Genomic DNA, 25,301 nt, shown 5'->3' with positions numbered 1-25,301 from the left:
GAAGACTGTCTCTCAACGTAATCCACCTCACAGGGCTCTTGCGAGGATAAAATGGGTAGAACCATGGAAGCCATCTTGAGCTCCTTGGAGGAATAGTGGGATATATACATGTAATAAACAAACACTGACTACATCTGCCATACAGAAATTTAGCAGGCGCATTTCAGCGTCTGTGATTGCAGCTGCTTGGTTCACACTTGCCCTGCTTTCATGGCGAGGCATGGGAAACCCTGTCTTTTAAAAAACAGCATTGTATTTCATATAGGGACGCGGGTGGCACTGTGGGTTAAACCACAGAACCTAGGACTTGCCAATCAGAAGGTTAGCGGTTTGAATCCCCGCAACGGGGTGAGCTCCCATTGCACGGTCCCTGCTCCTGCCAACCTAGCAGTTTGAAAGCACGTCAAAGTGCAAGTAGATAAATAGGTACCGCTCTGGCGGGAAGGTAAACGGCGTTTCCGTGCGCTGCTCTGCTTCGCCAGAAGCGGCTTAGTCATGCTGGCCACTGGAAGCTGGATGCCGGCTCCCTCGGCCAATAAAGCGAGATGAGCGCCGCAACCCCAGAGTCGGCTACGACTAGACCTAATGGTGAGGGGTCCTTTTACCTTTACCTTTATTGTATTTCATTTCATTATTATTTTTATATTTCATTTTTTAATTATTTTTATTTCATTTTATTATTATTTTTTATTCCGGTAGTGCCAAGGGCAGGAGACCACAACAGCATTCGCCCTTGAAAAGACAAGAGAGGGAAGGAAACGAAAGGGCGAGATGCATTAGCTGCGCTGATTCAACCACGCAGCAGCGCTGGCCGAAGCGCCTCCCTCCTCTGAGGCCTAGTCAGGCCCAGCCGGTTGCTAAGGGCCCGGTTGCCAACCACAGGCCTGCTGGTGCACCCTCGATTAGGCTCCGGCCTCGCCGCGCGCGATTAAAAAAAAAAAAACACCCCTCCCCTTCACCCCCACCTGAAGGGAGCCGACGGGTGCGCGCACGCGCGGCCCGCCGAAATCCCCATCCCCCCCCCACCCCCGTTCCCTTGCTCAGCCCGGGAACACAGTCACATTGAGGAGCAGCCGCGGGGCATTGTGGGAGAGGAGAGGGGCCGGCCGCAGCCTGTTTCTCCTCCCTCCCCTCCGCCCCTTTCTTCCCCTCCCCTCCCCCTCCCTCCCCCCCCCCGCGCGCGCGCGTCCTCCGGCCAAGATGTCTGACATGGAGGATGATTTCATGTGCGATGATGAGGAGGACTACGACCTGGTAAGGCTGAGGGGGTGGAGGGAGGCGGGCTGCGGCGGGGGAAAGGGAGGCCGGCGCCCGCCCGGCGGCGGGGAGAGGCCGAGCTTCCAGGCCGGGAGGGGGGTCCTCCGGAGGCTCCCCTCGACTCCCTCAGGGGTGCTTTCCCTCGCCTTCCTTTCAAGTGCAGTGACAAGGCCAGCCTGTTCCCCCCGCCTCAGAGGGGGGAAAGTGGGGCAGGCAGAGGAAGCTCGTGAGTGGGGATAGTTCGAAGAGGGGGGGGACGGACACCTACCTTCTCTGTGTCTCATCCTGCCACGGCCACCCCCAGCCCAGTCAAAACCTGAGGCTGCAGAAGTAGGCCCCTCCTCAGGCCCAGCCAGAAGTCGGGGCCCCCTTGTGGGTTAAAGAACCGTTTCTTTGGATTTGGAAAGTCAGGGACGAAAGCGCTCAGGAGGGCCCTAGTACTGTTCCCCCCCCCCCCACACACACACTCTTAAAATACCTGAACATCGAAGAGGAGGGAGCCAGAATCAGTCCCTTTCGGGTGCTCAGGGGTGATCGCTGTCTCTGCCAGGGTCAGCTCAGAGACGAGGAGGTAAGAAACGGGTTAGCACACTCCGACTGGGATACATTGCAGTAGGAAACAGGCCTTTTCTGTATAACGCTGGTTACTGCTTCATGTGGTTTTTTCTCCTTCGCCTCCTGATTTTTTTTTTCTGAGTGTGTGTACACATGTGTGTTTGCAGTAGGAATCGGTCTGTGTTGCTGAAAGGGAACTCTTAAAATTTGAGGTAGTGGCTAAGTTTAATAGATGTGATATTGCTGTTATTTTTTAAAAAAAATTGTTTTGAAATGTGCCATGCATCTCTTTTAGAGGTATTTGAGTCTGGATATATTGTCTATTGTGTATTCCTTATCATTTGTGTACTTATGATTACACAGAGGAAAACAGTTTTGAAATTTTCATAAAACTGTGTAGTTATTTGCTGCCTGTGCTATGAAGTTCTCCTGTTTTAATATAAAACACGGAATACTGTTAGATTGCCATCCTATGCATGCTTGGTGGGAATCGATTTCCAAGAAGCCATGCGTAGGATTGAATGAAAAGTCATGCTTCTTCCTTTTAGCAACAGCTTATGTGTAATGTCAGTTTCTACAGCTTCCTCATGTCCATATATCATTTCATTGTGAACTTATTGTTTTCTTATGGCCTTTCCAAAGAACCATTCAAACAGAGAAGAAATTACAAGCATAGTCTTAATCTCAAACTCTTGATTGTTGATGTGTATATTTCTTCTCACATCTATAAACCTTTCAGAACACTGACAGATATGTTATGGGTATATTATAGTATCCTGTACAAGTTCCGCCAAGAGGGATAGAGTGACAGTTATCTTAATGAAGACCCATAGTTCACAAGGTCCAGCTCCTGGCATGTCAAGTTAAAAAGATCTCAGGCAGCACAGCTAGGAAAGGTGCTTGTCTGCGACCTTGGAAGACTGCTGTCAGTCAGCATAGACCACAGTAGATTACGTACACCTTGATGTATGATAGTCACAGGTTTAGCATTATTATAAATAAGGATTCTGTCAGTTTATAACTTTTTGACAGATATGTAGATATGTAGTGTTTAAAATTGCTATATTTCCCCGCTCCACAACTTTTCTATGCATATTGACTTGATAATGTTCCATTATTTTAATGTTGTATTTTATTTTTGTTTTTAAGTTGTAATCATTCATCTTGTTTTTATTATTGCTTGTAAGCCGCTCTGAGCCCGGCCTTGGCTGGGGAGGGCGGGGTATAAATAAAAAATTATTATTATTATTATTATTATTATTATTATTATTGGATGAGAATGGAACACCTTTCCTCCTCTAGAATGCAATATAACCTTTACTTACAGAATTAAGGAATTAATTAAGATACCCAACAACCATGCAGTGCATCAGCATAGATCTGGAGCTACTGTAAATTAACATAGTTTCAGTGTAGTTGAACTTTTCCACTTACACAAAATTTTGCGAGTGCTTTTTTTCAGAGAGCTGAGCAACCTGTGAGATATTGCTAGACTACAACTCCCATCAACCCAGACTGCTGACCACAGGTTCCTCATCTTTGATCTAAACATGTGTCCATACTTTGCTGACACAAGTATCATATTCACTACCCAGATTTGCAGGTTGAGGAGAGTTTTGGGCACAGAATTTTAGTTGGATCAATGAACAATCATTCAAACTAACTTGTAGAGTGCTGGATGGATTATTACATTGTGAATCAAGCAAAGAAAGCAATAGATGTCTACTATACAGGTCCCTTTATAAATCAGCGTAGGAAACCTGTGCCTCTTCAGATGTTGCCGGAACACAAGCTCACATAAGAATATAAGAAGAGCATGCTAGATCAGTCCTGTTGCCCATTTTATCCACCATCCTGTTCTCACTATGGCCAACCAGATGCCTGTGGGAAGTCTGCAAGCACAACTCTGCCTACCTGTGATTTCCAGCAACTGGTATTCAGAGACATAATGCCTCAGAATGTGGAGGTAGAACATAGCCGTTATGACTAGTAGCCATTGATAGCCTTTTCCTCCCTGCATTTGGCTAATCCTCTTTTAAAGCCATCCAAGTTGGTGGCCATCACTGTCTCCTATGGGAGCAAGTTTCATTATTTAACTATGTACAGCATGCTTTGTGGAGGGGGTACAGTTTGTTTTTATTCTTGTTAATGCAGGGTTAAGAGCCACTTGCCATGATTGCTAAATAGAACCTTCATGTGCAGAAGCAGTTTGTCCTTGAAAACCAGGTGCTGGGGCAAGCAGGAGACGACTGTCTCTTTAATGTCCTATTTATAAGCTTTCAGAAACATCTGCCTTGCTGGAAACAGTCCTGGACCTTCTGATCCAGCAAGGCAATAATATTTAGAAGCACACCATACTTTTAAATAAGCTTCAGACCACTGTTTCTTGATACACTCTTTCGCACCAGTAGCTCTCCCCCCCATACATTCATCTATTGTCCATTTCTTCATAACTTTACCTAGTCCATGAAAATGTGTTCACAGGTAGCTATGCTTGTTCCTGCAAAGTCACCTCCCTCTCTCCTTGCATTGGAGGTAAAAGTGACCGGCAAGAGAGCACCAGTCACTTGTTAGGTAGGTGTAGTAGCAGTGGAAAAGCCCTCCTCACTTTCCCCCTAACACAGCATGAACTGAAAGTATATTGGATAGGGAGAACTAAGCATGTTGCTGGATGGCATTTATTTTTCTTCCATGCAATTGACTTTTCTTGCCATGTTACAATACATGAGGACATAGTTTGGGTGTGTAGATGTTTGCTGTAGGGTCATTATAGTAGATAAAATTATTTGTAAGACAGGACTTCAACAGGTTAAGAATCCATTTCTGTTTACTGGTGATGCTGTGATGTACCAAAGAGATATTTGATGCTCCCCTTTCGAAATGGAGGAGGAGGACACTGTTTCTCAATCCCAGCAGTTGGATTCTGAAATAAGTATTGAACATCAAATGTGTGTATTTACCCTTAAAAGGTGGAATTTGCATAGTAACAGCTTTGCTTTCCACAGATCAGTGAGCATGCTTTAAGGAAAACTACATTGCAGACGCTTTTAAACAAAGCTATACAAACCTTGAGTCATCTTACATATATGATTTTAAAAAGCAATATACTGTACTTCCCAAAACAAACTGACATTCATTGGAAAAGACAAAACTTTAAACAAATGATAAAGGAGCTTGTAAAAGCATTGAGCAGGAGTATAAATTCTAATGTTAATGTCTGTATCAATCATGACTTGCACAGTTTTGCATAATGTTATCTTCAGAAAAGGGATGAGTTGATGGCTTTTGTTCCTCTGAAATGTAATAGATAGGCATAAATTTAGCCAATGCACATTGGCACTAACTTCAAACCCTTGTTCCTGTAACTCTCCCAGAACACCTACACTTTGCCATCTGCATGCATTCAACTTTGATCTTCATCCCCAACCAAAACATAGCGCAATACCTAGATGTGTCTGCTCATAAGTAAGTCCCACTGAGTTTAGTGTGGGTGTAGGATTGCAGCCATAGCGTGTGAAACTCACCTTGATGCCTCTTTCTCTTTGTTGTCTGAACTTCCGCACTGCTGAAATCTAAATTTGTAATCTTTTCACAGGGATCTTTATGTTTTGCTTCTGTTTCTTTGGAAAGTTCACATACACTTATAGTTCCACATTAATAACTAGTGAAATGCTTGTCGCTACAGGTGTGGGTGGGGGGTGTCCATTTCAAGAGAGGGATTATATATTTAAAGAGGTGCACCACACCTTCCTGCAGAATCCTTGTCACCAATATCTAGACAACTAAGGATGGAGGGACAAGATTTTAACTTTCTGTAATCATTTGTGTAGGTGACACTCTTTTCCCAAGGAAATGAATGTCAATCATGCCACTATAGCAGAAGGTAAAAGGATGCATTCAGAGAAATCACCAGGGTGAGAACTGAACCTGTTCCCCACCCCTGACAACTGTAGCCATTAAGAATTCATCCTCTTTCTATCTGGTTTTCCACTGTGAGAGCAAAATGGTAGATTTAAAAGGCTTTTGGTATGATCCAACAGGGCGGTTACAGCAGGTTAATGGTTAAAGATAACCATACGTTCTGCATATGCATGGCTAAATTACGTGAAAGCTGACAAGAGAAGATAGATTAGGGAATTTATACCAGAGAACAAGGAAAAGAGAGTGAGGGTGTTCACTCCCAATATTTAGGATATTGTATGTGCACCAGGTATCCCTGTCTCCAATGAACTTGACTAGTGCAAGAACAGAATGCCGTAATGTGCAGAGTAAACTGCTACCAGTGAAATGAAATACGTTTTTGCTCTCTGAATATTTTATGCAATTCCTTTTATGTTGTGATTGGACAAGGGGCATGCTGACATTTAAAAAATGCCCAGGTTTATCTCCCTGGCAACACAGCAACAACTGAGGTTAATGCCATGTGCATGTGTTGATGACTTGGAGCTACGCTGCATGCTGAGAATGTCTGCCTTTTTCGAGCCATAACTTCACTTACTGTTCTTTTTAAACTTCTCAATCCACCAAACTGTCTTTGTGTGCCTATGCCTTCATGTTCATGGAAATAAAACTTAAGGTTGCCTTCTCAGGCTTACACTTCTAGAGAGAAATACTCTTGTGAACACAAGCACAAATTTGAGGTGGGGTGTGTGCATTTGCCTCAAGGTTTAACCTGATCTTTTTCAGAGGTGCTATGTGTCTTACTAGTACAACTGAATTAGATCTGGTAAAAATGAAGCTGTGTTTCTCCCTACCTCACACTCAGTCCTCGGTCACTATGATTCAGAATCTAAAAATGCCTATAGCTTTCCCCCCCCCCCTCTCTTCACAAATGAAGTTTGTGGGTATAGCAGCCCCTTCAAAGTGAGTTAAGCCAGTTTGTAGACTGATACATCCAGAGGTTTTCATGCAGGTCACCTTTAAAGTTTGGCTTCTTCTTTTCATACTTTCAGCCAGAATTTGAAGCAATTTGCAGGCATGGTTACCTATTTTGAGGGATTGGAGCCAGCTAAGTTTCAGAATGACAGCTGCAGTAGTTTTCCGGTTGGGTACAATAGAAATCGTAGCGGGAAAGGGAGTGGTAGCGGGAAAAAGAGCATGGATCTCCAGGAACATCTGGGGTCGGGGAATTCACCCCTAGTAAGGACTTTGTTACCTCAGAAATTGTTGGTGGGCAGTGGGCTTTTGCCCCCCCCCCCCAAATAGTTTTTTGAGGATATATCTTCAATTCTGGGAGAAAGTGATTTCTCCATGGACTTGCATGGGAAAATGGTGTGGTGGAAAAACAGCTTCTTGCCACACACATAGCAAGGACCCTGTTATCCTAAGCTTGAATGATGGTGATGGGGCTTCTGTGCCCCACTCCCATGGATTTTAGGGGATACATTGGAGCTTTCTTCATTGACTTGCAAGTGGGAATAAAAAACAAACCTGCCCATCAAAATAAAAGATATTCAGCCCTTCTAAAGGGATATTTCCTTAAACAGCTTGATTTCATTTCTCCACAATGTGGTGGAACAACTGTGATGCATTTTTTAGACAGCCAAGGCTGCAAAGTGTCTTGGAAGTTCAAGAAGCCCCAGGTGTGACTGAAGATGCCTTGTTAATGGTGAGATCTGACTCAGAAATGTGAGAATCTTCCCTGAACCAGTCCAGTTTGCCTCGTAATTCAGGGTACACAGCTGATGCACATTCCCGTTTTGAGGTAGTAACAAAAGATAACCCCCAGTAGTCTCTCAAAGACCATTAACATCTTCCAGTTAACAACCATGGGTCTAAAACAGGCATAGGCAAACCCTGGCCCTCCAGATGTTTGGGACTACAATTCCCATCATCCCTGACCACTGGTCCTGTTAGCTAGGGATGATGGGAATTATAGTCCCAAACATCTGGAGGGCTGGAGTTTGCCTATGCCTGGTCTAAGTGAACTGGAAAACATGCCTGAGAACTCATTCTGGTCTTTATTGCTTCACCATTTTGCCCACAATTCAAACAGTTATTTGTGGAAGGTAGCTATGCATTTTGATTCAGCATCAACTATAGGATCATGTGTAGGGCTTTTTCCTTTTATTAAGCTAAAGCTGTTACTATTTTTGGCTGGAATTTCTTTTGAGTAGATCAAAAGTGTACTAGTAAGGACTTCTGCCCTTGCATCTCAGCATTATGTGTACTTGTATTCTGTTTGAAATATTTTTTTAAAAAATCGTAAATATAACTCTTCTTAAGTCAAACTGTAGCAACATAGGTTGATGTCTGTCCCCCACTCCCCAACCCCCTGTTCTTATCTTATCAACAAATCGCTTAGTATTTTTAATGCTTTAACCTGCATTATTGCTTTCCACCCTTTGAACGTAGGAATATTCTGAAGACAGCAACTCTGAACCAAATGTGGATTTGGAGAATCAGTACTATAACTCTAAAGCTCTGAAGGAAGATGACCCCAAAGCAGCACTCAGCAGTTTTCAGAAGGTTTATAATTTTTTTGTTTCTTTATATTGGTACACATGTTACTGTGTTTTATAATGTTAGCCGCCCTGAGCCTGGCTCCAACTGGGGAGGGCGGGGTACAAATAAAAAAACAGTATTATTCTTATGTTCCAGCTAAATGTTTTCCTCCAAGTTTGTAAGAGCTTTCTGATCTATGGTGGCCTGATTTAGCTGTAACTCTGCCCATTAGTCTTGGGACATTCGTCCTCACTTCATTAGCCAATTATGGCTAATGTTTTGCTTTCTAACTCTAGACGTTATCAAACCATAGTATGAAGCAGGTATGCATAATGTGGTCTGGGCTAAGCACTCTTAGCGTCAATGTCAGTGCGGACATAGGCATGGTTCATATGTCATGTTAAACCATAGTTTGGCTTAATGCAGACAAGGAGCATACTCATGCATGCTGCTCAAAAGTTTCCAGGACCCCTCCCCTGCTGCTGCAGTGCCACAGACAGAATAAGCCTAACTTACCATTCTGTCCAAACCCAGGCTTGTGGTTTGTTTTCTTCATTGCTTGGACAATACCACAAGCCAAACTCCTGCTGGTTTCATCCACTTATGCACTACTCTGGTGGTTTCTTGATTATATTTGCTTGTGATAGGAATTTTTAAGTTGTTAAAGACACATTAGTCTCAGAACATAACGCAAGGGAGAAACTAATACATTTTTTTTTAAATCCCAAGGTCTTTTTAAAATTATTTTTGTTCTGTAGCAGAAGGTTGATCAGGATCTTCTAGCAGATCTCTGGGTGGCCCATTCATGTTCTGCAGTATATATAAATTCCAGTGCAGCCTAACTTGGAATACTCAGTAATAGGGCCAGAATTCTTGAATCGGTGACAATTCCAATAATGCTTGAAAAGTTGCATTGGATGGTATTTTTACACAACATGGTAAATATGAAACATCACAGAATCAGCAAAATAGTTGGGGAAGGAGTGAGTTCTTGATGAAGATTTATCTATGTCTTTGACCATCACCAAGCTATCAAGTTAGACAGCAGTGGGAGTTAGTAGAATGACAACATTGCAAAAGCATTTCCGGACTGCCTTGGTAGATTGTTAAATAGGCTTCAGCGTAACTTTTAATGAAATTTACAAATATCTAGAAAAACAATTATCTTTGATTTATGTGGTTTTTTTATAGGTTTTGGAGCTTGAAGGTGAAAAGGGAGAATGGGGATTCAAAGCATTAAAACAGATGATAAAAATAAATTTCAAATTGGTAAGCTGTATACTGTTTTTCCTTGCTATTTTTCTGTATTTGAAATTAAACCATATAAGTAGGGCAGCAAGCCGCTTTTATCAAATGGCAGTCTTCCTGCTTTCATTTGCTTACATGTACCCAAAAGGCACTTCATTGCTGATATAACTCAGCATTGCTGCAGTTGCCACAAGATTGCTCTATAATGAATAAATTAATAAATGCATATGAGAGATTCCCCAAACCAGTGTATTTCTTGTACAAGTGTCTGTATTTCTTTTTTTTTTAAGTAAAAAAGTTGATGCCCTCTTCAAACTAGTAATAAACTAGTTTTCATATATACTGGCATTACTGCCTATAACAGAGAACCTTATCATTGTAAAAAAAATAATGAAGCTTTATACCTGTGGGTCTTAATGTATTAAACGCACATAGAACCTGTTTCCATCTTCCTTAAGTATCTATTAATATCCTGTAGGGAGAAATATCTTGAAGACTGCGTAACACTAATGCTTGATTTAGCCTTACGTGAATGAGACCCGAGCCTTCTTCCCCTCTCCTGCTTGGCAGCAAGAATTAGATTATAAACTTTTGCTTCCCATTTTAACTGCAATTTAGCTTATGTCAGAATGCTTAAGAATGGTTTTACTGAAAAAGCCAACTTCATAAATAATGGTTTTTAATTATCTTGTTTCAATAATCTGTGGTTAAGATTAATCACAGTTTAGTGTTCAGATGTAACATTGTGGTAAATGGAAATGAACTCCTATGCTGTTCTCACAACTATAGAAGGTGAGTGGGTGAGGATTGCATGAGCCCAAGGCTTGTGCATGTAATACTAAACTGAAGTTTAATGTTAGATTGAAACTTTCATAGTGTGGTGCTCACATTTAGAACTTTGAGGGAATGACATAAGGACCACATGCTCTAGTTGCTTCTCTCCACCAGGTCACACATACCCAACAGACAGAAACACACACACACACACACACACACACACACACACACACAATGCCATTCCATGGGGTCTTGGCAAAAGTTGGGTCCAGCAGAATTAGTTTGCTTGGTTCTATATGAGTTTCCATATGGACCCTTCTAGATCTTCAAGTTTTTTACATAGGATGACGATGACAAAATCATTAACAAATCACAGAACACGCAGGTGACCTATGATTGGATGGTGTTTTTCTGGGAATCTCTTGTAAAAAATGTTGATGCTGAAAAAGATCTACCTTTGGTTCAAGTTTTTGCAATATGGTAGCACTGGACAGCATCAGATCTGTAATTTTCATAGTTCTGTTCAATGGAAACATGTCATCTGTGATTTGATTATGTTCATGCAGGGAGAGGGAGACCATTGAAAATTGCAGTTTCAAAACGATCCATTTTACTGTGTGCATATGCCTTTTTCTCTCTGTTGACACTTGTAGCACTCCACTGTCTACCCCTGGTCACTCCTCTCAGATTGCTGCCCTTTTCTTCCTCCCCACTTGTTCACTCCTCTTTCTGTTTAGCTGCTGTACTAAGTTTCAAAAGCACATAGAATTTAAAGAGTATTGCTTTTACAAGATTCCTCCTCCAACTTCATGTCTTTTCGAGGAAAAGGGTAGCCATCCTCACCTCATTTCAGCGACGTAGCGTGGGTTGTCAGCACCTGGGGCAAGGCAAGTAATTTGCGCCCCCTAACCCGGGGCAAGGCAAGTAATTTGCGCCCCCTAACCCGTGGATTTGCGCCCCCTAACCCTAACCCCCAGATGTTGCGCCCGGTGCGGCCGGCCCCCCCTGCACCCCCCACGCTATGCCACTGCCTCATTTGCGGGTACCAGGGGAAGTTCAATAGTACTGTTGCACCTGCAGATGCCTCAGTGGTAATCCTCCTATATAGTATTTATATTAGGTAAGGTCATTTCTTCTAAAACATCTAAACTGAATCACTCCCACTTTTCCAGCTGTGAGTAATGTGCTCATTCCAAATGTATGCACACTCTAGTTGCACATGCAGTGTACCAAAAATATACACTTTTGTGTGATTATCTTTGCCACTAGTTAGACTCTGCTTCTAGTCCTAAATGCTTAGGTTTTTTTTCTCCCTTGCAGACTAACTTTCCTGAAATGATGAACAGATATAAACAACTATTGACATACATACGGAGTGCTGTTACAAGGAATTATTCCGAAAAATCCATCAATTCTATTCTTGATTATATCTCCACTTCCAAGCAGGTTAGATTATCCTTCCTTCCAAATTCTAGGTTTTGCACGTTTTTAAAAAAATGAACTTTGAGAATAATTGCACTGTTGCCGCTTGCTAGTCTCTCTCTCGCTATCAGTAAAATAGGTAGGGAGAGCACTGAGTTAGATTTATAATCTAGAACTGCAGATTTGCACTTCTCAATCATAGAGAATGTTTTTGTTGTGAATTTTCATGGACTGACCCCCTGTGTGCAATTTAATGTCATCTAGTGTTTCTCAGGATGTTGTATGAACTGTACTGAACTGATATTGGTGTATCTGTTTTAGACTATGCTCAGGATGAGAGAGAGAATATGGGGATTTCAACAGAGCCCTGTCAGCACTCATTGATTCCATAACAGAACTCAGCAAAAAAAAACCCACCCTAATCTAATATGTAACAATGCAGTGCTCTTCTCTCCGCCCATTAGAAACGTGCAGGCTATTTAAAAAATGCTGAAGAATGTTCTTGGAGGGGTTCTGCAGAAGGCCATGAAACGCTTGAGCCTTCCAGCTTTATTGTTGTTGCTCTGTCAGCTATACTTCAACAGGACAGTTCCAAAACACTATCTCAGTTTTAAAACAGTTTGCATCTCCATGTACTAGGTTTTCAAATCCCTGCCTGATTGGGTTTGCTTCTAAAAGTTGGATTGCAGAAGTATTTTGGTTCTGCCATGAGCTCTTTGTGACTTGCTTTCATGGGCTGAGTTTTCTGGGGCCAGGAAGAGCTACCCTGGCCTGTGCCTTTCCAAGACACTTTGAAGAGCCGTTGCCTAGAGTTGTGAGTGATAAATAGCATGACACAAGAGCTCTTGGCAGAAACCCAGAGCCTTTTGAGAAATCACTATTTCTACTTTTGCAGCTAGAGAATAGCTTGAGCAGTTATGAATGCTAATAAATCTCCCATCCAAATGAATGACCAGGCATAGGCAAACTCTGGCCCTCCAGATGTTTGGGACTACAATTCCCATCACCCCTGATCACTGGTCCTGTTAGCTAGGGATGTTGGGAATTGTAGTTCCAAACATCTGGAGCGCTGGAGTTTGCCTATGCCTGGACTCTACATTATCCTCCTTTCACTACTATGGCTGCTCTGTCATCCCTGGTGCCTAAAGAAAGCAGCCAATTAGGTTCCAACATGAACAGTTGACTCAGTTCAGTGAGGACCAAAAGATGGGGAGAGGGGACGTTGCCGCAGCTTTATTCCCATAAAGGGGGAGTAGAATCTACAGCTTTCAGAGAAATTGAGAGCCCAGGTGAGGGTACATAATTATGCCCAAGAAATGGTGGCACATCTTAACTATTAAGCAGAACTCCTTGGGAAAGATATTGGAAGTTATTCTTTGTTAGGTTTTTCTCAATAACAAAAGTATGTATGCCTTAAATAGATGTTACAATGTATAAGTTGTTGATTTCTTCATCTGATGTATTACATACTGTAGTTTAATCTTGCTCTTTGCGTATGTTCATGTTGACTTTATTAACAGACACAAATTTGCTGTTTACAATTATAGAATTCTGATTTTTTATGCCAGATGGATTTGCTTCAGGAATTTTATGAGACAACACTTGAAGCTCTGAAAGATGCTAAGAATGATAGATTGTGGTTTAAGACAAACACAAAGGTATAATGGGCAATGGGGATTTTGTTTAAAAGCATTTTTTTTAAAAGTGTGTGTTTAGAACTCACAGTGTGTTTTTAAAAAGCAACTTGTTGTTTACAGCTTGGCAAACTATATTTAGAACGAGAAGAGTATGGGAAACTACAGAAGATTTTGCGCCAGCTCCATCAGTCATGCCAGGTATGTTACAATCTATTTTCTAAACTGTAATAAATGTACTTATTACAGGAGGGATTTTATATTTTATAATGTGTTTATTATGTTTTGAGTTGCCTTGGGACAACCCTAAAAGGCAGCTTTTCAATACTAAATAAAACACCCAAAACTTGATAATGAGGTGGTGTGGCAAGCACCTCTGGAGAAATGTTTCACAGTGATTGTATCACTACTAAGGTCCTATATTCAGCACTACAAATCTAAAGTCCTATTAAGACCGTACCCAATACAAGGCATCATCCCCTTTCCGTCTCTGGTGAATGTTGCATAGAAGAAGAATCCGCTACAGAGATGTGTACCAAGTTAGTTTTTCAGATGCACTGTATGCAGTGCCCTTGAAGGTGATCCAGAAGCATTTACAAGTTCCGAATTCTGTTGCTGGCGATGTCAGGACTCTGATAAATTATTCATTTGCGTTGGTTGCCAGTGTGTTTTTGGAGCTCATCAAAGAAGCCCTAAATAGCCTGAGTCACTATATCAGCTTACACGGAAATAGAAATTAGTTTTCTAATTGTTATGGTTTGGCAAAACAGTAACAGGCTACATATTGCGCTAGTTTTTTTGCTTTATGCATCTACATTCAACTAATGTGATCAGTAACAAATGGTGACTATTATTTTCTGTCCTTTTAGTAAGATTAGGGTTTTTTTTTTAAATGTGTGCTGATTTTTTAAACCATGCAAGACACTACTTCAATTTTCTGTTGCTTATATGGAATGTGAAATAATATTATGCTTTAATTTCTGATTATATTTAAGAGTGCAGGTTAAGATTTTTATGGAGAAGAGAGTCGTAATTTCTTTCCCAATTTACAGTGCACATCTTTCTTCCTTTTTGTTAGACTGATGATGGAGAAGACGACCTTAAGAAGGGTACCCAGCTATTGGAAATATATGCTTTGGAAATTCAAATGTATACAGCACAGAAAAATAATAAAAAACTTAAAGCACTATATGAACAGTCGTTGCACATCAAGTCTGCCATCCCCCATCCACTGATCATGGGGGTCATTAGAGGCAAGTGCTGTTTACATTTCGTTATTAGATCACATAGCATTTGTCTAGTTAGTTCACTGCATTTATCCTGTATTTTCCTATTGCATAAAGTCAGGTAGTTAAAATCTGAGCATCTTTTGTCTGCTTTTATTGCAAAGGATTTTATTGGATTGTACATGTTGCAGGAAATAATGTTTGTGTAGGAATGCATCACTTCCTTGTGTGTAGATGCAAATCCTAGCATATTGTTTGCTCAAGGCATATTCCACAACATAATGTTTCCGTGATTTGAAGTTTTCTATTTGGAATAATTCCATCTGAACAAATGTATTTATAGTAGGTTTTTGGTTTTTTTTTAGTGTAACCGTTGAATCTTTGCCCCAGGGTGGCAGTGTCCTTCTTTAGTTCTCTTTTGAATGCGTGCTTGGAGTAGGTTGTACAATCTGGAAGCTCACAAATGAAGTTCTCTTATTTGGTGTGTTTGCCCATTGTCAGAATTAGAAAATAAAAGGTCATTTCTAGAAGACCTGCTGGTATCCATATTGAAAAAACATAGCATGCTAGATGGAATATGTCTGGTAATTGTAAGACAACAATATTGATCTCTACTTGTTTTTCTTTCAGAATGTGGTGGTAAAATGCACCTAAGAGAAGGTGAATTTGAAAAGGCACATACTGATTTCTTTGAAGCATTCAAGAATTATGATGAATCAGGGAGTCCAAGAAGAACCACTTGCTTAAAATATTTGGTCCTAGCAAACATGCTGATGAAGTCTGGAATAAACCCATTTGACTCTCAGGAGGTACAGTTGTCCGTTTCTTACTGCTTGTATGAAGGCAATTAGCATAAACCTTTTAGTTGGTATCTAAATATGCTTATTGTTGTTTCTGTCCTGTTCAGGCAAAACCATACAAAAATGATCCAGAGATTCTAGCAATGACAAATTTAGTAAGGTAAGAGCTAGTTTCCCTTAAGGGCAAAGCTAGAAGCAAATTTTAATCTAAATAATCTAGTGAGCTGTAGAAACAAACTCAAAAGTTGGTGTCAAAATTACCCTTAACAGAAGAAAGTTTACCAAATCTCAGATTTTCAAAATGTGCTGAAGGCATGCTCACATTCCGTTTTACTGTAAATGAGATTGCACTGAATATTAAAATCCTTATTCTCTGCATACAGGCCAGTAGCCACAGAACCATTCATCTAACCCCAGGCCCTATGAAAGAATAAAAAATGTGTGTTTGTCAAACCCCTATCCTCCCCTAATACCACATGGCAAGCCATTCTTGAAACAGGGGACTTCCAAAAGTAGTTTCTATTATAGTGGTATGGAGGTCTGCTGAAAGAGAAGTACACTCACTTTGCCCAAGCCCTCGGTCATACTTTGCAATTTGAATACTCACCTTCAGTTTCTGTTGATCTTCGGAAACTGGGGGTAAAGCTCACTATAGATAATGTGTTCACCTCTGTTTGGATCATAGCAATCAAATTCTGTTATCTGTTTTCTTTCCTAATTGACTAAATTGTAATACAGTGCACATGCTCTCTTTCTCACTTGAAGTGCCTATCAGAATAACGACATCACTGAATTTGAGAAGATTCTGAAGACAAATCACAGTAACATCATGGACGATCCCTTCATAAGGGAACACATTGAAGGTATAGCTGTGAAGAAGTCTTGTGATTTTAGCCAGCCTGAGCTCCTCATCCATGTCCACAGTGTATAAAAAAAATGCCTTCTTTTGTAGCGAAAGCATGATAAAAATGTAACCGAAATAATAATTTGTGCTAGATAAGGCTGAATAAAATGATTTTGCAAAACAAAAATTGGCAGGAGTTTGACTGGAAGAAGAAAAAAATAGATTTTAAGTATTAATAATTTGTACTGGCCGCTGAGTAGCTTACCTGTGTTGGGGTTGGGAGAAAGAACCATACGTTGCAGCTTCATGATGGTACATCAGAAAGAGTCTCCCTGATTATCTGTGAGACTAGCGCACTGTCCCACACAGCTGTTTGCTGGTGGGCTGGAGTGTATTGGACCTGGTTGCCAGGGAAACCAGGACATACTCTGATCCTAACCACCAACATGGGCAATCCAGGAGACATCTGCCCAGTTGCCAAGAGAAACAAGATTGGGGCAGGGGGGCAGTCTTGGCTGGAATGGAGCAGAGGGAGCATACATAATCCATCACTGAAGCTTTAGAGTAGCCTTTCTCAACCTTGAGTCCCCAGATGTTGTTGGACTATAACTCCCATCATCCCTAGCTAGCAGCACCAGTGGTCAGGACTGATGGGAGTTGTAGTTCAACAGCATCTGGGGACCCAAACTTGAGAAAGGCTGCTTTCAAGGATGAGTGGGAGGGGTGGCCCAGGGAGGAAATAAAGTGTGACTAACCTCCTCGCCTCTGATCCAATATATCATGGGGCAGCCGAAGGTGTAGGGCAACCTTTGTGTTATATTCCTCTGCTATTGGAGCCCTGACCTCTAATGAACTATACTAACAATCAGTATCCTTTTCAGCTCAGTGTGTCTTGAGTAGCTGTTAACTAAATATGCCAGGAATTGAACCTGGTGACATTTACTTGGGAAACTTTCACTTTCTACAGGTTGATGCCCAGTTTGTTTCCAAACTGAGCTACCATTTGAGTTAGAGGAAAAGCCTTAGGAGCATTTAAATACAGTTGAATAATTTGTTAGTTTGATTTAAATTTCACACGAATTCCCAGCTGGAAACGTCATTTGAGAGTAAATTCTTAGGGTTTGATATATAGTCTAATGCATCTGTAAAAGTGTGGTGATCGCTAGATATAAAATTAGACCTATGCATTTGCTTTTATCTAAAGTGCTTTCATTGTATTCATACTGTAATTACTTTGCTTTTGTTCTTTTCCAGAACTTTTGCGAAACATCCGAACACAAGTGCTTATAAAATTAATTAAGCCTTACACAAGAATACATATTCCTTTTATTTCTAAGGTATTTGAACACACTGTCTCCAGAGGATTACACCTAAAATCTGCTTACAAAAACTGCATCTTGATATTTTTTTCTCTTGGAGGTTTTAACAGCTGGCCAACTTGTTGTTTGCTACTTCCCTTCCAGATGCCAGGGTTGTGAGAGATGCTGTAAATCCCAGAGGAGCACAGCATAAGTTTAGGCTGTGATATTGGATTGAGATGAGATGATGTTTTGGCTCAAATGTTATGGTCGGGGCTCAGCAAAATGAGCAGCTCAAAAACCAATTGCAGTTTTCTGTGGGAAGAAAATTATGTTAATTTGTGGCAGCAGGGCTTACAGTTAGTGATCCCCCCCCCACACACACCATTTGTTCTTTTCTTGGCTTGCCACTGCTACAAATGTCAGTGGCAGCAGATTTTCTAGTAGATCCCACCTCTAGCAACTGCCCTCTTGCTACATCATGATGTGCACTTCTTTCAATAGGGCATTCTGAAGTGAAATGGGTGCCGATATTATGGTTGTTACTTGCAGCAGGAGCAAACTAGAGTTTTCAAAGGAACAGAAATCAAAGTGGGAGGGTCTGGTGAATAACAGTCGACTACTGCCAACTCAAATTATTTTCTGTATTTGCTACTCTTAAATGGAGGGGGAGAGAGGCAAATTTGAGATCAACACTGCTATTGGATGCACATTCATCTTCCTCACAAACCTGTGAAGCTACATCTGTGAAAGATAAGTTTGAAAAGCTGTGGTCAGTGCCTTCTCAAAAGCCAGACAGGAGGCTGAAGTGGAATTGCAGTAGGTACAGAGGCCTGCACAGCCACTTGTTCTTCAGCAGAGCTGGCAAAATCAAAATTAATTAGGCAGATATGGTTATTTGCACAATTTATTACAGAATTCAGTTTTCATTGGCTTTTTTTAAAATGTGAAAGGCAAAGCCATGGTTTATGCTAGCTAGTTAAAAGTCTGTGCCATTATTGGTACTTCCAGATGTGCAACAAGAAAAACAACGGTACAGTTGTACCTTCGTTCTCAAACGTAATCTGTTCCAGAAGTCCGTTCGACTTCCAAAACGTTCAAAAGCCAAGGCGCGGCTTCCAATTGGCTGCAGGAGCTTCCTGCATTCAAGTGGAAGCCGTGTCGGATATTCGGCTTCTGAAAAATGTTCGAAAACCGGAACACTTCTGGGTTTTCAGCGTTCGGGAGCCCAAAAAGTATGAGTACCAAGGCGTTCGAGAACCAAGGTGTAACTGTATAGAGTGGCTTTCCTTCTTTCTTTCTGCTCAGAATTCAGCTTCATTGGTTTCACTCCATGGTGCAGCAGCCTCTTGGTCTTAATTGGTGTCAGTAGTTTGTGAAAACCATGGTTTGCAGTTCAGCTTCAAACTCTTTGGCTTAGATACATTTTAAAATGTATAGCTAAAAAATAAAACATGATTTTGCATTACATCTGAACCCGGCCCCTGTCCCTCTCAACAGCCTTACCTGTACTTAGGTTTTACTACTGCAAGTAAAGTCAAGATAACCATAACTGATTCTGCTGTTTGTGTTAAAACTTTCCTACCCTTTCCTTGACCGTCATATATACCCACTGCAACTTGCATTTTTCCTCAACCTGGTGTGCTCCAAATGTTGCTAGATTTAAACCCCAGATAGCACGGCCAGATGTCAGGGTGCTGGAATTATAATCCAAGCATCTTTTTTTAAAAAAACATTTATTCAAAAGTTACACTACAATAGTCCAAACTTCTTGAGGTCACAAGGTTGGGAAGACTGGTTTATAGTATTGAGCTATAAGTGCACTGCCAGCAACAACCCGCAAGGCTGACTCTAAAGGCTTTCATCTGCTAATCCTTCCTTTCCCAGTGATCATACTGGTATTGACGTTATATGTTTAACTTCACCCTTGCTTTCCTAGATAAAGAAAACAATTGCTTACTACCCAAAGCTACGTTGATATTTGATACCTCTTTTCTCCCTTAGGAGTTAAACATAGATGTAGCTGATGTGGAGAGCTTGCTTGTGCAGTGTATACTGGATAAGTGAGTATTTTTTTCTTTTCCTTTTTGAGTACTGAATGTTTTTTAAATGTTTATTTATAGCAGGGGTGGGGAACTGGATTGGGCCAGATCCTTACCTCCCCCTCTTTTTGGTGCCTGCTAAAAACATTTTTAGGGAGGCGGGTGGTGCTGTGGTCTAAACCACAGAGCCTAGGGCTTGCCGATCAGAAGGCTGGCGGTTTGAATCCCTGCAACAGGGTGAGCTTCCGTTGTTTGGTCCCAGCTCCTGCCCAGCTAGCAGTTCAAAAGCATGTCAAGTGCAAGTAGATAAATAGGTACTGCTCCAGCAGGAAGGTAAATGGCGTTTCCATGCGCTGCTCTGGTTCACCAGAAGCGGCTTAGTCATGCTGGCCACATGACCCGGAAGCTTTCTGCGGACAAACCCCGACTGCCTCGGCCTATAAAGTGAGATGAGCACCACAACCCCAGAGTCGTCCGCGACTGGACCTAATGGTCAGGGGTACCTTTACCTTTAAAAACATTTTTATTTAGACAAGCGTATTCAGATGCTTAGGTAGTTGAGGTAATTATAATCTGTTTAAGTATTTTAACTTTTGCATGTTTTAAAGTACTGCTGTAATTTTTTTATGTTTTAGGAAACAGCTTTGAGGTTTTTGTTTTTTAAAAATAATAATCAGTGTATAAATTTTATGAAATAAATAATAAAAATATCCTCATATTCAGCAAATCAGGAGTGTCCCATGGACTTGCACATGCCTTGTTAATCCCACCCTTCTCTTTTTGACCCTCACCAGAGTTAGTTAGTCTGCAAACTTTAGTTTGTAGCATTCATATAATTCGTCTACAGAAAGAGGAGTTGAGGGAACTCGAGATGTCAGGAGGGAGGGGAAGGACGCTATGAGCCCCTTGTTGTGCTCTTGACCTCCTGGCCATGAGTGGAAACACTCATAATTTGTATCAGCTTGTGTTGTCTGGAACATTCATAACATTGCTCCTACCTATATTACCTATGTTGTAGGACACACTTTAATATTTCTTGTTTTGTCTCTTGTTTTAGCACTATTCATGGCCGAATTGATCAAGTTAATCAACTCCTTGAGCTGGATCATCAGAAGAGGGGTGGAGCACGGTATACTGCATTAGATAAATGGACCAACCAACTAAATTCTCTCAATCAGGCTGTAGTCAGCAAGCTGGCTTAACCAACAACAGGCAATTACAAAATGTACTTAAGGCAACAGCGCAGTGATGTAAACCTTAAAAACTGGGAATGGCAAAACTACTGTCGGTTGGTGTGCCCTGAAATTATTGGAGTTAATGGCAGAAGTGCTTTTTTGATCAGCTGGTTTGTGTTTTGCTGCTGCATTTATCCCAAGAAAAACAGCTTTAATCTCCAGAAGAAAACCAAATGCCACGGGATTTATGCTGTGTTGACATCTTGCCCTCACCATGCAACACCCTAATAATTTGTCAAGGGGCAACTAATGACCAGAGCGAAGGTTTTGTTTGTCATGATTTTAAATACACTGACACGTTCCTGTTGGTTTAAATTTAAACATATTTTACCTGCAGAAAAAAGAAATCTCACAAAAAAATAACCTGCAATAACTTGAAATGCATACCCTTTTGAACACTTCCTTTTTCTCATGTATAAATCAAAATGTTTGCTGCATTTTGCAAAATGTCAATTCTCCAAAAATGTGTCCGTATATTTCTGTACCTGCAGTGTAGTAAAGATTTAGAAGAAACCCCGTAATTATGGTGGCATACTGTCACTTAGGTTTCAAGCAGCAAAAATAAACAGTGCAGTTCAGAAATTGTAGAGTTATTGTTTCTTGATGTGTTTTTCATTATGTGGCTGGCTTGTGTTTAAGAGATTCAGGGAGAGCGTTGTTGCCTTCTGCCTGTATTTTGAAAGCACTCTGAAGGTCAGGGGCACCATCTACAAAGCTCTGCTGCTAAACAACTGCAATCTGTCAAAGGGGCTTATGTGAAACTTCCACACATGCCACATTTTATTAGTACAAACCTATTACTGCCTGCTCCGTGGCTAGTCAGTCAAGAGCACTCCACTGGAATCTTCCCTTTCAGTTTCAAAGAAGAATGTTCTTGCTAACCATAGTTAGCGTCAAACCACATTTTGCAGCTGGAGTTAAAATGGGTTTGTAGACTGGCTGAACTAAATTTAGTTAATGAAAATACAAGTGCAGATGTAATCTTAACCATATTAGCTCTGAAACTGAAAGGGAGGTGGGAAATGTCCACATTGGGTTGCGAACCTGTGGGATGCACTTAATTATCTAATGTGATTAGCTAATTGTGCAACAGTTTAGCAGGCTGCACCTATTAACTTAAATTTTGCACGTGTGTTTAAGTATTACTCTTTGGTATTTATATGCAAACGCTACTGATCAAGCATTACCAATTTAACTGTTTGCTAATGTACAACCCTTTCTTAAGAGTGTCCTAGCCACTGTTGTTTTGGCACATCGCAGAACTGGATTTTTAAATCTTGGATTTAGATAAACATGGGCTGTGGTTGATGGGATTGCTCAGACGAGTGGTGCCAAATGGAAGTTTGTGGTTTTACTCTTTTTAAAAGAAAAGGGGGAGAAACTATAAATAAAAACTGTAAGAAACTTAAGACCAGCATTCAGGAGTCATACCTGATGGCTATGGAGTCAGAATTGGTCTTTTCATATAAGGATTTCTGAAGTGGCAGGTGAACTATAGACAGTTCTTTGTCTGCCAATAGGAAGCAGTAGAGGGCATTTCAAAGCATTATTGCAGCTGAGACTGTTAGGTTTCCATATGGAATCTGATAGAATATGGTTAACAGAAGTAAAACTTTGAAAATGAGTGTTGGTCGGCTTTTTGTTCTTTTCATAGTAAATTCCTAGAATTGAGGGGATGTGGTTGTGGGAATATTTCTGAAAGCCTGCAGGGTGTGTCCAAAGATGGAGTTTTTGTCCTGCCTGCCCATGATTCTCATCCTCTCCCATGTCCTGCAGCTGCTTCTCATTCTGTATCCTTATGTCTTCCCTTTGTACTGGCAGCACTGGTGAAAGGATAATCCTGGTTCATACATTTTAGATGTCTTGTAAATTTTCCCTTCCACCCTCACATGGCATCCCTTTTGAGAACATACTGGATCAAGCAAAGTACTGTTTTATAACCTGATGTCTCTGAGAGGAGGAGTGCTACAGGTGATATGCCTACCAAAATTTTTTAAATTTTTTTGCAATGATGTCCCTTGTTGGTTTTGTTTTTTTGAGCCACCGCAGTCTTGAAAATTGCAGTGGCCATGTGTACAGCTGCCATGTAGAGGCACTGTTGTGTTTGAGTGTTGCCTCCGCATGATGCTGGCTAGCAGCTCACTGGTGCCTTCACGTGCTATCGGGTATGTGAGCAGGACCAAATAATTTCTTACTGCTTGTATAACACACTATATAGTAGTGCATTCAATCCCTAGGCCAATAGCTTTCAAACTTCTGCCATGGAAATCCTGCATGTTGCAGAGCATTCTGAAATACGTTCTAGTGCACATCAAGCTCTCAAGAGGTATTGTTGCTCCACATGAACTGAAAGTACATTCTAGAAGATGCCTTAACAATCCCTTGTGTGCTATGCAGCACAGCACAGGTTTCAGACAATGGTACCTGGAACACAATCGCGATGTGAGTGTCTCCTCCCCACTCTTAAAAAAGCCCACATAGGTAACTGTGGGGTTGTTTGTTTGTTTTTTACTTGAGATATAGACAATGAAAATTTTATTGTCCAGGGCTGAATTAATGTACTGTGTATCCAAATGGATTCCCCACCTCCTTCCATTAAACATTACGCAAATCTGGGAAATGGCTTGTCATTTTAAGGTAGGAGCCAAAATAGATGTCTGAAATCAGATGGTTAGTTTTCTTTCATAGCTGTTAGCAAGGAGCTTTCTATACAAAAAATAAGGAACACCGACATCCTTTGAAACATTATCTAGCATGTAAAAGGTCCCAAGTTCATCTCTCTAAAGGACTGAGAAAGACCCATCTGAAAATTGTGGTGATGTATTGCTAATATCAAGTTAGATGGAATAATGGTCTAGTCTTGTATAAGGCAGCTCCCTAAGATGCCGGTATCTCCTGTATCAGCCTTTGTCACCATGGCATCCATGATGGGAACTATAGTCTCATGTATGTATGTATGTATGTATGTATGTATGTATAAAGAGAGGTGGGTGGGTGTGGCAGCTGTCCTACCCATTCTATAGCCAGGGTTCATGGTAAATTACAGGATAAGAATTCAGCGCTAGTGCAGTCCAAATTATGTGCCTTTTTATAAATTGTGCAACCAATGTCCATAATTTGCAAAATTCTTCAATTTTTACATTTTCCACTGCAAGGTGGCATTCCACAAAGTTACTCAGAGTAGACCTATTGAAAGTAATTGATATAGCCAAATTAGGTCTATTGGTTTCTCCCTACTCCCCAACTTCAATAGAGTTGTGGCAGCTCAACAGCTCTAGCTACAGACTGTACATTTTGTGGCTTTTACTATAATTTCCAAAGATGTGCTCTCATTGAAGGGGCAGGGCAAAACTGAACATCTTTCTGGAGTGTGACAAATGGATTGGCTGTGTTTTGAATACATTTTATTAGGGCTTACAGAGAAAAATACAAAACTTAATATCAAATATTGTTGGTTTTTGCCCAAACTAACTATGACTTGGTTCTAAATGCAATGGAAACAAAGGAGGAGAGAGAGAGAGAAAGAGAGAGAGAGAGAGAGAGAGAGAGAGAGAAAAATAAGAAATAGTATAGGGGTTAAAAAGAGAGAGGGAGAAATAACATTCAGAAGGTAAGGGACTTCTCATTCTTTGTCTGTCCACTATAATTACTGTATTTTTTGCACTATAACACTCACTTTTTTCCTCCTAGAAAGTAAGGGGAAATGTCTGTGCGTGTTATGGAGGGAATGCCTACGGGTGGCATGCCTACGGATTTTTCTCCTCTAAAAACTACGTGCGTGTTATGGTTGGGTGCATGTTATAGAGTGAAAAATACGGTAAACAATATTCACTTCATCCACTCCAATATAACACCCAACAAATGGATTGGCTGCAGAGGAGCAGCATGCCTTATGATGTCCTTTGGTTAGCAACATAGCACTGATGTAGCTGGGCATTCATATAAAGCAGTATTCCATAGGCAAAAAGCTGCAATACTTTTTGGCTTTGAAGCTTTTTAAAAAGCATGTGTTGGCCTATTTTACCATGTAGTATATAATAAGCTTGATGAGCAGAATGCATACATGAACACCAAGACAGTCCATGGGCAATTTATGTATGTTACGTTGTTCCCAAAGAACCCTATGATGCCATAAACAATGATATCATTGCCCTGGATGAATATGACATACTGGTACTTAAAAATCTGGCAAGGGTGCCAGGACCCAGGCAAATTTTTCTTGGTGACTTGGTTGAGCCTCTATGCCATCAGTTTGCTATCCTGCCCTACCTGTTGTGCAATTTCCTCAAGTTTGTTTAGGCCAAAGCCAGAAGAAATATCAACAACCTCAGATATGCAGATGACACAACCTTGATGGCAGAAAGTGAGGAGGAATTAAAGAACCTTTTAATGAGGGTGAAAGAGGAGAGCACAAAATATGGTCTGAAGCTCAACATCAAAAAAACGAAGATCATGGCCACTGGGCCCATCACCTCCTGGCAAATAGAAGGGGAAGAAATGGAGGCAGTGAGAGATTTTA

The 25,301-nt window shown here is 41.0% G+C and overlaps 1 protein-coding gene and 2 long non-coding RNA genes across 4 annotated transcripts in view; 1 reads left to right on the top strand and 2 right to left on the bottom strand.

The window, feature by feature from the left end:
• The first annotated feature begins 1,129 nt into the window (after positions 1 to 1,129).
• On the top strand, positions 1,130 to 21,369 carry COPS2 (COP9 signalosome subunit 2). 2 transcript variants are annotated; one of them, XM_079953397.1, is made up of 13 exons: positions 1,130 to 1,254; positions 8,167 to 8,280; positions 9,448 to 9,525; positions 11,602 to 11,727; positions 13,272 to 13,361; positions 13,461 to 13,538; positions 14,416 to 14,590; positions 15,194 to 15,372; positions 15,471 to 15,523; positions 16,129 to 16,226; positions 17,462 to 17,544; positions 19,510 to 19,568; positions 20,605 to 21,369. In XM_079953397.1, the coding sequence occupies exons 1-13, from the start codon at positions 1,201 to 1,203 to the stop codon at positions 20,747 to 20,749; spliced, it is 1,332 nt and encodes a 443-aa protein (XP_079809523.1). In that variant the 5' UTR covers positions 1,130 to 1,200; the 3' UTR covers positions 20,750 to 21,369. The 2 variants fall into 2 exon arrangements, with proteins under 2 accessions (XP_079809523.1, XP_079809522.1); XM_079953396.1 differs by having other exon boundaries at positions 13,251 to 13,361.
• LOC307203037 lies at positions 14,597 to 17,453 on the bottom strand. Its single transcript, XR_013833091.1, has 3 exons — positions 16,473 to 17,453; positions 15,686 to 15,783; positions 14,597 to 15,012 (listed from the first exon to the last, which is right to left on the bottom strand). It is a non-coding gene; the product is annotated as an uncharacterized lncRNA (long non-coding RNA).
• LOC307203026 overlaps positions 17,551 to 25,301 on the bottom strand; it is a 23,207-nt gene continuing 15,456 nt past the window's right edge. Inside the window, exon 3 of the long non-coding RNA XR_013833073.1 lies at positions 17,551 to 18,945. This is a non-coding gene — a long non-coding RNA (uncharacterized lncRNA). The remainder of the gene's footprint in view (positions 18,946 to 25,301) is intronic.

The sequence above is a fragment of the Podarcis cretensis genome (assembly GCF_951804945.1).
Source record: "Podarcis cretensis genome assembly, chromosome: 14".
Classification (NCBI taxonomy): domain Eukaryota; kingdom Metazoa; phylum Chordata; class Lepidosauria; order Squamata; family Lacertidae; genus Podarcis; species Podarcis cretensis.
This window is presented reverse-complemented; position numbering and strand designations above follow the sequence as displayed.